This window comes from Chrysemys picta, unplaced genomic scaffold, assembly GCF_011386835.1.
Source record: "Chrysemys picta bellii isolate R12L10 unplaced genomic scaffold, ASM1138683v2 scaf105, whole genome shotgun sequence".
In the NCBI taxonomy this organism is placed as follows: Eukaryota; Metazoa; Chordata; order Testudines; family Emydidae; genus Chrysemys; species Chrysemys picta.
This window is the reverse complement of record NW_027052812.1, coordinates 57,069-72,259: the sequence shown is the minus strand read 5'-3', so window position 1 is coordinate 72,259 and position 15,191 is coordinate 57,069. Positions and strand designations below refer to the sequence as shown.

Below are 15,191 nucleotides of genomic sequence, written 5' to 3'. Positions count from 1 at the left end.
ATCAGGGCTGTAACCAGGGTTGGTTGAGGGGGCAGCTGCCCAGGGTGTAAAGCCACAGGAGGTGGAAAAATGGACAGAGAAAAAAGGGAAGGGGGTAAAGGCCTGCAGCGGGATCGGGATCCTGTGGGTCATGTTACCATATCATTCCATACCCGTGACACCCTCTCTTCCGTGTTACTGCTGGAAATCGTGCTGTCTTCAGAGCTGAGCACCCTTCCAACAGGCACTTCTTTCTAGCCATCCAGCTCTGAAGACAGTGCTGTCACCAGCAGCAGCGCAGAAGTAAGGATGACAATACCATACCAAGCCACTCTTACTTCTGTGCTGCTGCTGGTGGTGACTCTGCCTTCAAAGCTGGGCATTCATGTAGTCTGTAGAATGGGATTTCTATTTACTTAATCCCACTCCTGTATCATCCCCGCAATACCCACTCCCACATTGTTGATGAATTATTGTCTTCTTCCCACTATTATGGCCCTTGGTTTTGCAGGACCCACAATATGCTAGTCCCACTGCAGAACTTGCTGGTATTCTACACGTCCCACAAGACCCACAGCCATAACAGTGGCAGCAGGATAAAAATTCAACAAACAATGCTGGAGTGGGTGGAGTGGGAGTGGGTATTGTGGGGCAGGATGCGAGGTGGAATAAACATAATCCTATGCAGGGCTCTCGCAGGAAGCACAAATATCATCGCTCACCTTGGGTGCTAAAATGCCTAGTTATGGCACTGATATACATATTGCTCTTTCATGAGCATAAGAAATTCAAACAGCAGTAGCTCAGCACTTTGCCTCCGCTCACAAATCATTAATCTTCCAGAGGAACGTCTCTGGAGAGTTGTGCTGCTGCTTGTGTGACAGATTAGCATCAACACTTCATACAGTGACCATCAGTTAATGTTGAGGTAATAAGCATAAATAGTGTTTGAGATAAAGTCACAAGTAGATAGGATTGTACATAGGTGCGGGACCTAAGGGTGTAGGGGGTGCTGTAGCCTCATGTGGTTTTACCCATGGCTCCAGTCGCGGCCCCGAATGTGGGGTCCCAGATGCTGAGTCCATGCCACGTCTTCACTGACAGCCCAATGCCCACGGTCTAATGTTTCATCCACATCCAGGACTCCGCTTCTGTCCCCATGTCAGCTCCAATAGTGGCCCCAGCCTCAGCCTCCTTACCCCATCCGGGTCTCCCTCTCCCGGATACAAGGCCCTGCTCCCGGCACTAGCGTTGGGGGAAGAGGGGCAAGGGAGTAAGAGGGCTGGCTTTCAGCACCCCCACTATTAAAAGTGATTGAGCAGCACTGTGGTTGTACTTTTCTAAATCAGGTGCAAGTGAGAATGAGCCGGCTGGTGAGAAAAAGGAAACGGACACAAAGATGGATGATGAAGCCCACAGAAAAGAGCCAGAAAATGTATTAGGTATGTCAAGGTTCCTTGCCCACTCTGAACTTTAGGGTACAGATGTGGGGGACCTGCATGAGAAGCTCTAAGCTCAGTTAACAGCTTAGATCTGGTCTGGCTGCCACCACTCCCAAGGACTAATTCCCTTCCCTGGGTAGCCTTGAGAGACTTCACCAATTTCCTGGTGAACACAGATCCAACCCCCTTGGATCTAGAAAACAAGGAAAAATCAATCAGGTATTAAGAAAAAGGCTTTTAATTAAAGAAAAGAAAAGAAAAAGAAAACCCTCTGGGAGAGATTAGCATACCAGCTGCTCTCACAGACAAGAGATTCCAAATACAGAGGATGTTCCCCTGGGCAAAAACTTAGTTACACACACACACACACAAAAATACCCAAATACCCAATTTGACTATTCCTCTAATTGCACAAGACAAGTTACAAAGAAATAAACATAAACCTATTTATTTCCTTCACTAATACTCACTACTTAATAAGAGGCTGAATTCTGGAGCTTTCCCACTCCGGTCCAAAGTGAAAACTGACTAGATAAAGGGAACTTCCCTCCTTCCCTTTGAACCATCTTGTCCTCCCATTGGTTCCTCTGGTCAGGTGTCAGCTAGGCTAGGTGAACTTCTTAACCCTTTATAGGTAAAAGAGTCATTAACCCTTAACTATCTGTTTATGACAAGGTACAAGAAAATAGCTTCCAGCCTCCGGAGCACCCTCTGTCAGCCGGTGTCTCAGTACCGCTGGGCCCCCATGTCCCTCCCTGGACTCTGGTGCCCCTTTCCACTGGGGTTCTGCCCCATGGCAGTACAGCCCTCAGTCTCGGGGTCTCCCCTCCACGGGGAACCCCCACCCCCTATCCCCACCTTGCCTCAGTCTTAGGCTACTGACAGTCATCAACCTGCCCCAGCTCCCTGGGACAGACTGCAGCATACGCCACTCATCGTAGGGAAGGTTGGATTTGGACCTGCTGCCTCTGCCTAGCCTTGGGCTGTCCCCTGCAACCCGCGTACCTGTTTGGACTTCCACTAGGCAGCAGCCTGGGAGGTTTCCAGGCCGAAGCTCCCTTGGCCTTCCCCCTGCCCTGCTCCACTGCAGGTACCTTCCCTCAGCTCCCTGCAGCCTGGTCCCTCCCTCTCAAAGTCTAGAGAGAGTCTCCCGAGCTCCTGGCTCACAGCCTTTTTATAGGGCCAGCTGCGGCCTGACTGGGGCACGGCCCAGCTGTGGTTACTTCCCCGATCAGCCCAGGTTTCCCCAACCACAGCCCTCTCCAAGGGCGGTTTTAACCCCTCAGGGCAGGAGCGGGGTTACTGCCCCGCTACAGGGTGACACATTAGCGTAAACACTTCACACAGTGACCATCAGTTATTGTTGAGGCGATAAGCATAATTAATGTTTGTGATAATCTCACAGGTCAGAAGAAGATATGGTCGTACATAGGTGCAGGAACTATGGGTGTGGGGGGTGCTTCAGCCCCACGAGGTTTGACCCAAGGCTCCACTCCCGACCCCGAACATGGGGTCCTGGATGCTGGGTCCATGCCCAGGTCTTTGCTAATGGCCCCACGCCCATGGTCAAATCTGTCATCCACACCCAGGGTTCTGCTCCTGGCCCCACACCAGACCCCAAAATGGCCCGAGCCTCAGCCTCCTTACCCGATCTGGGTCTCCCCCTCCCAGAGACAAGGCCCTGCTCGGGGCACTAACTCTGGGGGAGTGGGGTGAGAGGGGTAAGAGGGCTCGCTTTCAGCACCCCCACTATTAAAAGTGATAGAGCAACAGTGTGGTCATCTTTTTCTAAATCAGGTGCAAGTGAGAATGGGCCGGCTGCTGAGAAAAAGGAAACGGACACAAAGATGGATGATGTAACCTGTGGAAAAGAACCAGAAAATGTATTAGGTACAAGAAAATATCTCTATTTTTTTCTCTGAAATATGTTTTCTTTATAATTCTCAATACACTTGTATCCATCAGGGCTGTAACCAGGGTTGGTTGAGGGGGCAGCTGCCCAGGGTGTAAAGCCACAGGAGGTGGAAAAATGGACAGAGAAAAAAGGGAAGGGGGTAAAGGCCTGCAGCGGGATCGGGATCCTGTGGGTCATGTTACCATATCATTCCATACCCGTGACACCCTCTCTTCCGTGTTACTGCTGGAAATCGTGCGGTCTTCAGAGCTGAGCACCCTTCCAACAGGCACTTCTTTCTAGCCATCCAGCTCTGAAGACAGTGCTGTCACCAGCAGCAGCGCAGAAGTAAGGATGACAATACCATACCAAGCCACTCTTACTTCTGTGCTGCTGCTGGTGGTGACTCTGCCTTCAAAGCTGGGCATTCATGTAGTCTGTAGAATGGGATTTCTATTTACTTAATCCCACTCCTGTATCATCCCCGCAATACCCACTCCCACATTGTTGATGAATTATTGTCTTCTTCCCACTATTATGGCCCTTGGTTTTGCAGGACCCACAATATGCTAGTCCCACTGCAGAACTTGCTGGTATTCTACACGTCCCACAAGACCCACAGCCATAACAGTGGCAGCAGGATAAAAATTCAACAAACAATGCTGGAGTGGGTGGAGTGGGAGTGGGTATTGTGGGGCAGGATGCGAGGTGGAATAAACATAATCCTATGCAGGGCTCTCGCAGGAAGCACAAATATCATCGCTCACCTTGGGTGCTAAAATGCCTAGTTATGGCACTGATATACATATTGCTCTTTCATGAGCATAAGAAATTCAAACAGCAGTAGCTCAGCACTTTGCCTCCGCTCACAAATCATTAATCTTCCAGAGGAACGTCTCTGGAGAGTTGTGCTGCTGCTTGTGTGACAGATTAGCATCAACACTTCATACAGTGACCATCAGTTAATGTTGAGGTAATAAGCATAAATAGTGTTTGAGATAAAGTCACAAGTAGATAGGATTGTACATAGGTGCGGGACCTAAGGGTGTAGGGGGTGCTGTAGCCTCATGTGGTTTTACCCATGGCTCCAGTCGCGGCCCCGAATGTGGGGTCCCAGATGCTGAGTCCATGCCACGTCTTCACTGACAGCCCAATGCCCACGGTCTAATGTTTCATCCACATCCAGGACTCCGCTTCTGTCCCCATGTCAGCTCCAATAGTGGCCCCAGCCTCAGCCTCCTTACCCCATCCGGGTCTCCCTCTCCCGGATACAAGGCCCTGCTCCCGGCACTAGCGTTGGGGGAAGAGGGGCAAGGGAGTAAGAGGGCTGGCTTTCAGCACCCCCACTATTAAAAGTGATTGAGCAGCACTGTGGTTGTACTTTTCTAAATCAGGTGCAAGTGAGAATGAGCCGGCTGGTGAGAAAAAGGAAACGGACACAAAGATGGATGATGAAGCCCACAGAAAAGAGCCAGAAAATGTATTAGGTATGTCAAGGTTCCTTGCCCACTCTGAACTTTAGGGTACAGATGTGGGGGACCTGCATGAGAAGCTCTAAGCTCAGTTAACAGCTTAGATCTGGTCTGGCTGCCACCACTCCCAAGGACTAATTCCCTTCCCTGGGTAGCCTTGAGAGACTTCACCAATTTCCTGGTGAACACAGATCCAACCCCCTTGGATCTAGAAAACAAGGAAAAATCAATCAGGTATTAAGAAAAAGGCTTTTAATTAAAGAAAAGAAAAGAAAAAGAAAACCCTCTGGGAGAGATTAGCATACCAGCTGCTCTCACAGACAAGAGATTCCAAATACAGAGGATGTTCCCCTGGGCAAAAACTTAGTTACACACACACACACACAAAAATACCCAAATACCCAATTTGACTATTCCTCTAATTGCACAAGACAAGTTACAAAGAAATAAACATAAACCTATTTATTTCCTTCACTAATACTCACTACTTAATAAGAGGCTGAATTCTGGAGCTTTCCCACTCCGGTCCAAAGTGAAAACTGACTAGATAAAGGGAACTTCCCTCCTTCCCTTTGAACCATCTTGTCCTCCCATTGGTTCCTCTGGTCAGGTGTCAGCTAGGCTAGGTGAACTTCTTAACCCTTTATAGGTAAAAGAGTCATTAACCCTTAACTATCTGTTTATGACAAGGTACAAGAAAATAGCTTCCAGCCTCCGGAGCACCCTCTGTCAGCCGGTGTCTCAGTACCGCTGGGCCCCCATGTCCCTCCCTGGACTCTGGTGCCCCTTTCCACTGGGGTTCTGCCCCATGGCAGTACAGCCCTCAGTCTCGGGGTCTCCCCTCCACGGGGAACCCCCACCCCCTATCCCCACCTTGCCTCAGTCTTAGGCTACTGACAGTCATCAACCTGCCCCAGCTCCCTGGGACAGACTGCAGCATACGCCACTCATCGTAGGGAAGGTTGGATTTGGACCTGCTGCCTCTGCCTAGCCTTGGGCTGTCCCCTGCAACCCGCGTACCTGTTTGGACTTCCACTAGGCAGCAGCCTGGGAGGTTTCCAGGCCGAAGCTCCCTTGGCCTTCCCCCTGCCCTGCTCCACTGCAGGTACCTTCCCTCAGCTCCCTGCAGCCTGGTCCCTCCCTCTCAAAGTCTAGAGAGAGTCTCCCGAGCTCCTGGCTCACAGCCTTTTTATAGGGCCAGCTGCGGCCTGACTGGGGCACGGCCCAGCTGTGGTTACTTCCCCGATCAGCCCAGGTTTCCCCAACCACAGCCCTCTCCAAGGGCGGTTTTAACCCCTCAGGGCAGGAGCGGGGTTACTGCCCCGCTACAGGGTGACACATTAGCGTAAACACTTCACACAGTGACCATCAGTTATTGTTGAGGCGATAAGCATAATTAATGTTTGTGATAATCTCACAGGTCAGAAGAAGATATGGTCGTACATAGGTGCAGGAACTATGGGTGTGGGGGGTGCTTCAGCCCCACGAGGTTTGACCCAAGGCTCCACTCCCGACCCCGAACATGGGGTCCTGGATGCTGGGTCCATGCCCAGGTCTTTGCTAATGGCCCCACGCCCATGGTCAAATCTGTCATCCACACCCAGGGTTCTGCTCCTGGCCCCACACCAGACCCCAAAATGGCCCGAGCCTCAGCCTCCTTACCCGATCTGGGTCTCCCCCTCCCAGAGACAAGGCCCTGCTCGGGGCACTAACTCTGGGGGAGTGGGGTGAGAGGGGTAAGAGGGCTCGCTTTCAGCACCCCCACTATTAAAAGTGATAGAGCAACAGTGTGGTCATCTTTTTCTAAATCAGGTGCAAGTGAGAATGGGCCGGCTGCTGAGAAAAAGGAAACGGACACAAAGATGGATGATGTAACCTGTGGAAAAGAACCAGAAAATGTATTAGGTACAAGAAAATATCTCTATTTTTTTCTCTGAAATATGTTTTCTTTATAATTCTCAATACACTTGTATCCATCAGGGCTGTAACCAGGGTTGGTTGAGGGGGCAGCTGCCCAGGGTGTAAAGCCACAGGAGGTGGAAAAATGGACAGAGAAAAAAGGGAAGGGGGTAAAGGCCTGCAGCGGGATCGGGATCCTGTGGGTCATGTTACCATATCATTCCATACCCGTGACACCCTCTCTTCCGTGTTACTGCTGGAAATCGTGCGGTCTTCAGAGCTGAGCACCCTTCCAACAGGCACTTCTTTCTAGCCATCCAGCTCTGAAGACAGTGCTGTCACCAGCAGCAGCGCAGAAGTAAGGATGACAATACCATACCAAGCCACTCTTACTTCTGTGCTGCTGCTGGTGGTGACTCTGCCTTCAAAGCTGGGCATTCATGTAGTCTGTAGAATGGGATTTCTATTTACTTAATCCCACTCCTGTATCATCCCCGCAATACCCACTCCCACATTGTTGATGAATTATTGTCTTCTTCCCACTATTATGGCCCTTGGTTTTGCAGGACCCACAATATGCTAGTCCCACTGCAGAACTTGCTGGTATTCTACACGTCCCACAAGACCCACAGCCATAACAGTGGCAGCAGGATAAAAATTCAACAAACAATGTGGGAGTGGGTGGAGCGTGAGAGGCTATTGTGGGGTAGGAGTGGACTTGGAATAAAGATATAATCCTATGCAGAGCTCTTGCAGGGGGCACAAATATCATCACTCACCCTGGGTGATAAAATGCCTAGTTATGGCACTGATATACATATTGCTCTTTCATGAGCATCAGAGGTTCAAACAGCAGTCGCTCAACACTCTGCCTCCACTCACACATCATTAATCTTCCAGAGGAACGTCTCTGGAGAGTTGTGCTGCTGCTTGTGTGACACATTACCGTCAACACTTCACACAGTGACCATCAGTTATTGTTGAGGCAATAAGCATAATTAGTGTTTGAGTTAATCTCACAAGGTCAGAAGAAGATATGGTCATAAATAAGGGTGGGAACTAAGGGTGTGGGGCGTGCTGCAGCCCCACAAGGTTTTAACCATGGCGCCACTCGCAGCCCAGAACGTCAGATCCTGGATGCTGGGTCCGGGTCCAGGGCTTCGCTGATGACCCCAAGCCCACGGTCAAATCTTTCATCCATACCCAGGGCTCTACTCCTGTCCCCGTGCCAGCCCCAACAGTGGCCCCAGCCTCAGCCTCCTTACCCCATCCGGGTCTCCCCCTACCGGACATAAGGCCCTGCTCCCAGCACTAGTGATGGGGTAAGGTGGGGAAGCGAGGTAAGAGGGCTGGCCTTCAGCACCCTGACTATTAAAAGTGATAGAGCAATGATGTGGTCGTCTTTTTCTAAATCAGTTGCAAGTGAGAATGAGGCGGTTGATGAAAAAAAGGAAACGGACAAAAAGATGGATGATGAAACCCAAAGAAAACAACCAGGAAATTTATTAGGTACAAGAAAATATCTCTATTTTTTTCTCTGAAATATTTTTTTCTTTCAGTTCTCAACACAGTTGTATTAATCAGGGCTGTAACCAGGGATGTGTGAGGGGGCAGCTGCCCAGGGTGCAAAGCCAAAGGACGTGGAAAAATGGAGAGAGAAAAAAGGGAAGGGGTAGAGTCCTGCAGCAGGACCCAGATCCTGTGGGTCATGTTACCATATCATACCATACCGGTGCCACCCTTTCTTCTGTGTTGTTGATGGCAATGGTGCTGCCTAAAGATCTGCGCACCCTTCCAACAGCCACTGCTTTTCAGCCACCCAGCTCTAAAGGCAGCGCTGTCGTCAGCAGCAGCGCAGAAGTAAGGATGGCAATACCATACCAAGCCACCCTTACTTCTGTGCTGCTGCTGTTGGTGATGCTGCCTTCAAAGCTGGGCATTCATGTAGTCTGCAGCATGGGATTTTTATTTGTTTAATCCCACTCCTGTATCGCCCCCGCAATACCCACTCCCACTCACTGCCACATTGTTGATGACTTATTGTCGTCTTTCCACTATTATGGCCATTGTTTCTGCAGGACCCAGGTTATGCTAGTACCGCTGCAGGACTTGCTGGGATTCTAGCTATCCTATAAGACCAGCAGCCATAACAGCGGCAGCAGGATAAAAATTCAACAAAGGATGCTGGAATGGGTGGAATGAGAGTGGGTATTGTGGGGCAGGAGGGGACGTGGAATAAAAATATAATCCTATGCAGGGCTCTAGCAGGGGGCACAAATATCATCGCTCACCTCGAGTGCTAAAATGCCTGGTTATTGCACTGGTATCCATTTTGAAAGCTCTTTCATGAGCATCAGAGATTCAAACAGCAGTAGCTCAGTACTTTGCCTCCACTCACACATGATTAAGCTACCAGAGGAACGTCTCTGGAGAGTTGTGCTGCTGCTTGTGTGACACATTACCGTCAACACTTCACACAATGACCATCAGTTATTGTTGAGGCAATAAGCATAATTAGTGTTTGAGTTAATCTCACAAGGTCAGAAGAAGATATGGTCATAAATAAGGGTGGGAACTAAGGGTGTGGGGCGTGCTGCAGCCCCACAAGGTTTTAACCATGGCGCCACTCGCAGCCCAGAACGTCAGATCCTGGATGCTGCGTCCGGGTCCAGGGCTTCGCTGATGACCCCACGCCCACGGTCAAATCTTTCATCTATATCCAGGGCTCCGCTCCTGTCCCCGTGCCAGCCCCAGCAGTGGCCCCAGCCTCAGCCTCCTTACCCCATCCGGGTCTCCCCCTACCGGACATAAGCCCTGCTCCCAGCACTAGTGATGGGGTAAGGTGGGGGAGCGGGGTAAGAGGGCTGGCCTTCAGCACCCTGACTATTAAAAGTGATAAAGCAATGATGTGGTCGTCTTTTTCTAAAGCATGTGAGAATGAGGCGGTTGATGAAAAAAAGGAAACGGACAAAAAGATGGATGATGAAACCCAAAGAAAACAACCAGGAAATTTATTAGGTACAAGAAAATATCTCTATTTTTTTCTCTGAAATATTTTTTTCTTTCAGTTCTCAACACAGTTGTATCAATCAGGGCTGTAACCAGGGATGTGTGAGGGGGCAGCTGCCCAGGGTGCAAAGCCAAAGGACGTGGAAAAATGGAGAGAGAAAAAAGGGAAGGGATAGAGTCCTGCAGCAGGACCCAGATCCTGTGGGTCATGTTACCATATCATACCATACCGGTGCCACCCTTTCTTCTGTGTTGTTGATGGCAATGGTGCTGCCTAAAGATCTGAGCACCCTTCCAACAGCCACTGCTTTCCAGCCACCCAGCTCTAAAGGCAATGCTGTCGCCAGCAGTGGCTTGGTATGGTATTGCCATCCTTACTTCTGCGCTACTGCTGGTGGTGATGCTGCCTTCAAAGCTGGGCATTCATGTAGTCTGCAGCATGGGATTTTTATTTGTTTAATCCCACTCCTGTATCGCCCCCACAATACCCACTCCCACTCACTCCCACATTGTTGATGACTTATTGTCGTCTTTCCACTATTATGGCCATTGTTTCTGCAGGACCCAGGTTATGCTAGTACCGCTGCAGGACTTGCTCTGATTCTAGCTATCCTATAAGACCAGCAGCCATAACAATGGCAGCAGGATAAAGATTCAACAAAGGATGCTGGAATGGGTGGAATGAGAGTGGGTATTGTGGGGCAGGAGGGGAGGTGGAATAAAAATATAATCCTATGCAGGGCTCTAGCAGGGGGCACAAATATCATCTCTCACCTCGGGTGCTAAAATGCCTGGTTATTGCACTGGTATCCATTTTGAAAGCTCTTTCATGAGCATCAGAGATTCAAACAGCAGTAGCTCAGTACTTTGCCTCCACTCACACATGATTAAGCTACCAGAGGAATCTCCCTGGAGCATTGTGCTGCTGCTTGTGTGACACATTACCGTCAACACTTCACACAATGACCATCAGATATTGTTGACGTGATCAGCATAATTAGTGTTTGAGTTAATCTCACAACGTCAGAAGAAGATATGATCGTAAATAGGTGCAGGAACAATGGGTGTGGGGGGTGCTTCAGCGCCATGAAGTTTTACCCACGGCTCTTCTCCTGACCCCGATAATGGGCTCCTGGATGTTGGGTCCGTGCCCAGGCCTTCGCTTATGGCCCCACGCCCATGGTCAAATCCATCATCCACATCCAGGCTCCGCTCCTGTCCCTGAGCCGGCCCTAACAACGGCCCCAGCCTCAGCCTCCTTACCCGGTCCAGGTCTCCCCCACCCAGAGACAAGGCCCTGCTTGGGATACTGGCTGTGGGGGAAGGGGTGGAGAGGGGTAAGAGGGCTCGCTTTCAGCACCCCCACTATTAAAAGTGATAGAGCAACAGTGTGGTCATCTTTTTCTAAATCAGGTGCAAGTGAGAATGGGCCTTCTGGTGAGAAAAAGGAAGTGGAAAGAAAGATGGATGATATAACCCATGGAAAAGAACCAGAAAATGTATTAGGTACAAGAAAATATCTCTATTTTTTTCTCTGAAATATGTTTTTCTTACAATTCTCAACACAGTTGTATCCATCAGGGCTGTAACCAGGGTTGGTTGAGGGGGCAGCTGCCCAGGGTGCAAAGCCAAAGGAGGTGGAAAAATGGACAGAGAAAAAAGGGAAGGAGGTAAAGGCCTGCAGCAGGATCGGGATCCTGTGGGTCATGTTACCATATCATATCATACTGGTGGCTCCCTCTCTTCTGTGTTCCTGCTGGCAATGGTGCTGCCTTCAGAGCTGAGCACCCTTCCAACAGCCACTGCTTTTCAGCCACCCAGCTCTGAAGGCAGAGCTGTTGCCAGCAGTGGCGCAGAAGTAAGAATGGCAATACCATACCAAACCACCCTTACTTCTGTGCTGCTGCTGGTGGTGACTCTGCCTTCAAAGCTGGGCATTCATGTAGTCTGCAGAATGGGATTTCTATTTATTTAATCCCACTCCTTTATTGCCCCCGCAATACCCACTCCCACTCACTCCCACATTGTTGATGAATTATTGTCTTCTTCCCACTGTTATGTCCGTTGGTTCTCAGGACCCACGGTATGCTAGTACTGCTTCAGAATGCCCTGGGATTCCACACGTCCCACAAGAGCTGCAGTCATAACAGCGGGAGCAGGATCCGCATGCCCACCTCGCCTCAATCGTAAGCTACTGCCAGTCACCAACTAGCCCCCGCTCTCTGGGGCGGACTGCAGTATATGCCACTCATCATAGGCAAGGTTGGATTTGGACCTGCTGCCTCCGCTGTCCCCTGGAACTCTATTACCTGTTTAGACTTCCACTAGGCCACAGCCTGGGGCATTTCCAGGCCAGAGCTACCCAACTCCCTTGGCCTTCCCCCAGCCCTGCTCCACTCCAGGTACCTTCCCTCAGCTCCCTGCAGCCAGGTTCCTCCCTCTCAAAGCTAGAGAGAGAGTCTACTGAGCGTCTAGTTCACAGCCCTTTTATAGGGCCAGCTGCAGCCTGATTGGGGCGCAGCCCAGCTGTGGTTACATCCCCGATCAGCCCAGGTTTCCCCAACCACGGCCCTCTCCAAGGGCTGTTTTAACCCTTCAGGGAGTGGGGTTACTGTCCTGCTATATCCCCCCCCTCAAAATCCCATACATGTGGGAAGGGGGGTTCTCTAACCTGTGCTGCCCGAAGATGTCCCACCAGCCGCTCTCATCTTTCTTCAGAGTCTTTTAGCTTTCAGGACAGATCTTCCTGCTGCTGGCATGTTTTTGGAGCCCTGCCTCAGCCGTCCGACAGGCTTATTCCACCATCTCCAGCTGCTCACGCAGGCCCAAGTCTCCCAGGCCCTCACACATCATTAAGCTTCCAGAGGAACATCCCTGGAGCATTGTGCTGCTGCTTGTGGGACACATTAGCATCAACACTTTGCACAGTGGCCATCAGTTATTGTTGAGGTGATAAGCGTAATTAGTGTTTTATAAAATGTCACAAGGTCAGGGGAAGTTATGGTTGGACATTGGTGCAGGAATTATGGGTGTGGGGGGTGCTGCAGCCCTGCGAAATTTTATGCACAGCTCTACTCCTGGTCCCAAACGTGGGGTCCTGGATTTTGGGTCCATGCCCAGGTCTTCGCTGATGGCCCCACGCCCAAGGCCAAAGATGGCACCCACACCCGGGGCTCCACTCCTGGCCCTGTGCTAGCCCCAACTGTTGCCCCAGCCTCAGCCTCTTTACCCCATTCGGGTCTCCTCCTCCCGGAGACAAGTCCCTTCTCCCGGCACCAGCGATGGGGGAGGCGGGGGGAGAGGTGTAAGAGGGCTGGATTTTAGCATCCCCACTATTAGAAGTGATAGAAAAACACTGTGGTCGTATTTTTCTAAATCTGGTGTAAATGAGAATGAGCCGGCTGGTGAGAAAAAGGATACAGACACAGAGATAGATGATAAAACCCACAGACAAGAACTATAAAATTTACCAGGTACAAGAAAAAAAACCTTTTTTTTTTATGTTGGTTACATTCATTCAGTCCTTGGCAAAGTATAATTTGTTGATTTCCATTAACAATTTTCCCTAATAATAAAGTAGACATAATTAACAACTTTTATTATTGATTTATTTAAATTATGTTACTGCTATTCACCGTAACTGGTTTTTATTTATTAGTACAACACGATACTGCAACTATCGTTATTTCAACTGAATAAAGAATGGTTGCGTAAATGTGTGTGTGTAGCAGACAGGGCCGGCTCCAGGCACCAGCTTAATGGCCAACAGAGAGGGGCGGCACATACGGAAATTCGGTGGTGGCAGGTCCCTCACTCCCTCTCTCAGCGAAGGACCTGCCGCCGAATTGCTGCTGCCGATCACGGCTTTTTTTTTTTCCTGAATTGCCGCCGCTCATCGTGATCGCGTTTTTTTTCTTTTTTTCCCGAATTGCTGCCGCCCATCGCAAAAATGCTGGAACCGGCACTGGTAGCAGGAGAGAGGGCTTTAGGATGACTGAGAATGAGAGAGGTGAAGGAATAATATTCTGTAATAACACGAGGAAAGCCAGAGCAAAGGTGGATTAGTCTGTAGCTAGGGAATATATTGAATGGGTTTTTTTTGTTTTTTTCTGCAGTCGCTTTTAATTTTTTTTCTGCACAAACTACTAGTTTGTATATTATGTCGAATATGTGATGTCACAGTGCATGATATGGGTCACAGCTGAAAACGTCAAACTCAGGTCAGGCTGTTAAAAAACAGGGCAGTTGCACCCTCCTGGTGGCATATTCTATAATTAGATTTAGCCTAAGCAGCAATCAGTGTGTACTCCTTTATTGCTACAGTAGCTTAACATGGATTCACAAATAGTCTATCTTTAGACAATCCAGCCCCTGGCTTGCCACCCAGACAAACTGAATTTATGTGCTGAATGATTTTTAAAACCAGAAATCACACATATTAAGTTCTTCCAACTCTAAAGAGCCAGACACTCACCCCAGGTCAATATATACTTCAGGATCTCATCAAATATCACGTTACAAGCAATCCAGGGGTGAAAGTAACTTAAAAGTACTTACTGGTGTGCCGGAATCCTGAGCGGGGGTGTGACCTCAACCAGAAGAGGCGTGGCCTCAATGGGAAGAAGGGGGCCTCTCAAGATTTAAAGGCCCTGGGGCTCTGGAGGGGGTGGTTGGAGTGGCCCAAGGAACGGCGAGCGGAGCTGTTTGCGGGGACTGCTGGAGCGGCTCACAGGTCGCGGAGCAGAGCAGCTTAAGAGCGGAGTGGTTTGTGGGATGGTAGGAAGTGGACTGGCTTGTGGTGAAGGCTGTGGCGTAACCCCACGGAGAGATGGCTGGCCTCGGATCACGTAAGGTGCCCCTTAACACCCTGTGTGCCCCCCCTTTTACTCTGGGGCTGCACTGACCAGGGACAGAGACTTTGGGGGTTGTTGGACTTTTGGGACTTTGGGTGGTTACTGGACCCAAGAGACTTTGGGGGTGTTGGACTTTGGGGACTCTGGGTGATTTTTGGGTTGCTGGATTCAAGAACCAAAGGGAAAGGACACAGCCCAATTTGCTGGGGTGGGGGTTTTTTTGCTCATGGTTTGTGTTATGAATCCTGTTTGTGATGTTTTTCCAATTTAATGCTGATGTCGTTTACCTCATGTTATTAAACATTTTCTGCTACAGTCAGACTCCGTGCTTGTGAGAGGGGAAGTATTGCCTCTTAGAGGCACCTAGGGGGTGGTATGTAATTGTCCCAGGTCACTGGGTGGGGGCTCGAGCTGGTTTTGCATTGCATTATTGAAACGGAACCCCTAGATACAGAACCCGGCCCTTGTTGCTGCCAACTTAGATGGGCAGAAGGGTTACATACACATGTGTGTAGATTATTGTACTTTGAATAGATGTACAATCCCTGTCCAGTATCCCACCCCAAGAGTGGATGATGCCTTAGACTGCCTAACAGGAAGCTGTTGGTTTTCCATTTTTTGGATCTGAGAAGCGGATACTATC

General features: G+C 49.7%; 1 protein-coding gene across 11 annotated transcripts in view; it reads left to right on the top strand.

The window, feature by feature from the left end:
• The window catches only part of LOC101951133 (rootletin-like), a 152,720-nt gene that overhangs the window by 82,331 nt on the left and 55,198 nt on the right, over positions 1-15,191 (top strand). For 9 of the 11 annotated variants that reach the window (XM_065579135.1, XM_065579131.1, XM_065579125.1 and 6 more), the window contains 7 exons: positions 1,329-1,421; positions 3,219-3,311; positions 4,710-4,802; positions 6,600-6,692; positions 8,103-8,195; positions 9,615-9,704; positions 11,109-11,201. In XM_065579135.1, coding sequence (XP_065435207.1) covers positions 1,329-1,421; positions 3,219-3,311; positions 4,710-4,802; positions 6,600-6,692; positions 8,103-8,195; positions 9,615-9,704; positions 11,109-11,201 — 648 coding nt within the window. The remainder of the gene's footprint in view (positions 1-1,328; positions 1,422-3,218; positions 3,312-4,709; positions 4,803-6,599; positions 6,693-8,102; positions 8,196-9,614; positions 9,705-11,108; positions 11,202-15,191) is intronic. The other 2 variants (XM_065579127.1, XM_065579132.1) reach the window with 2 other exon arrangements.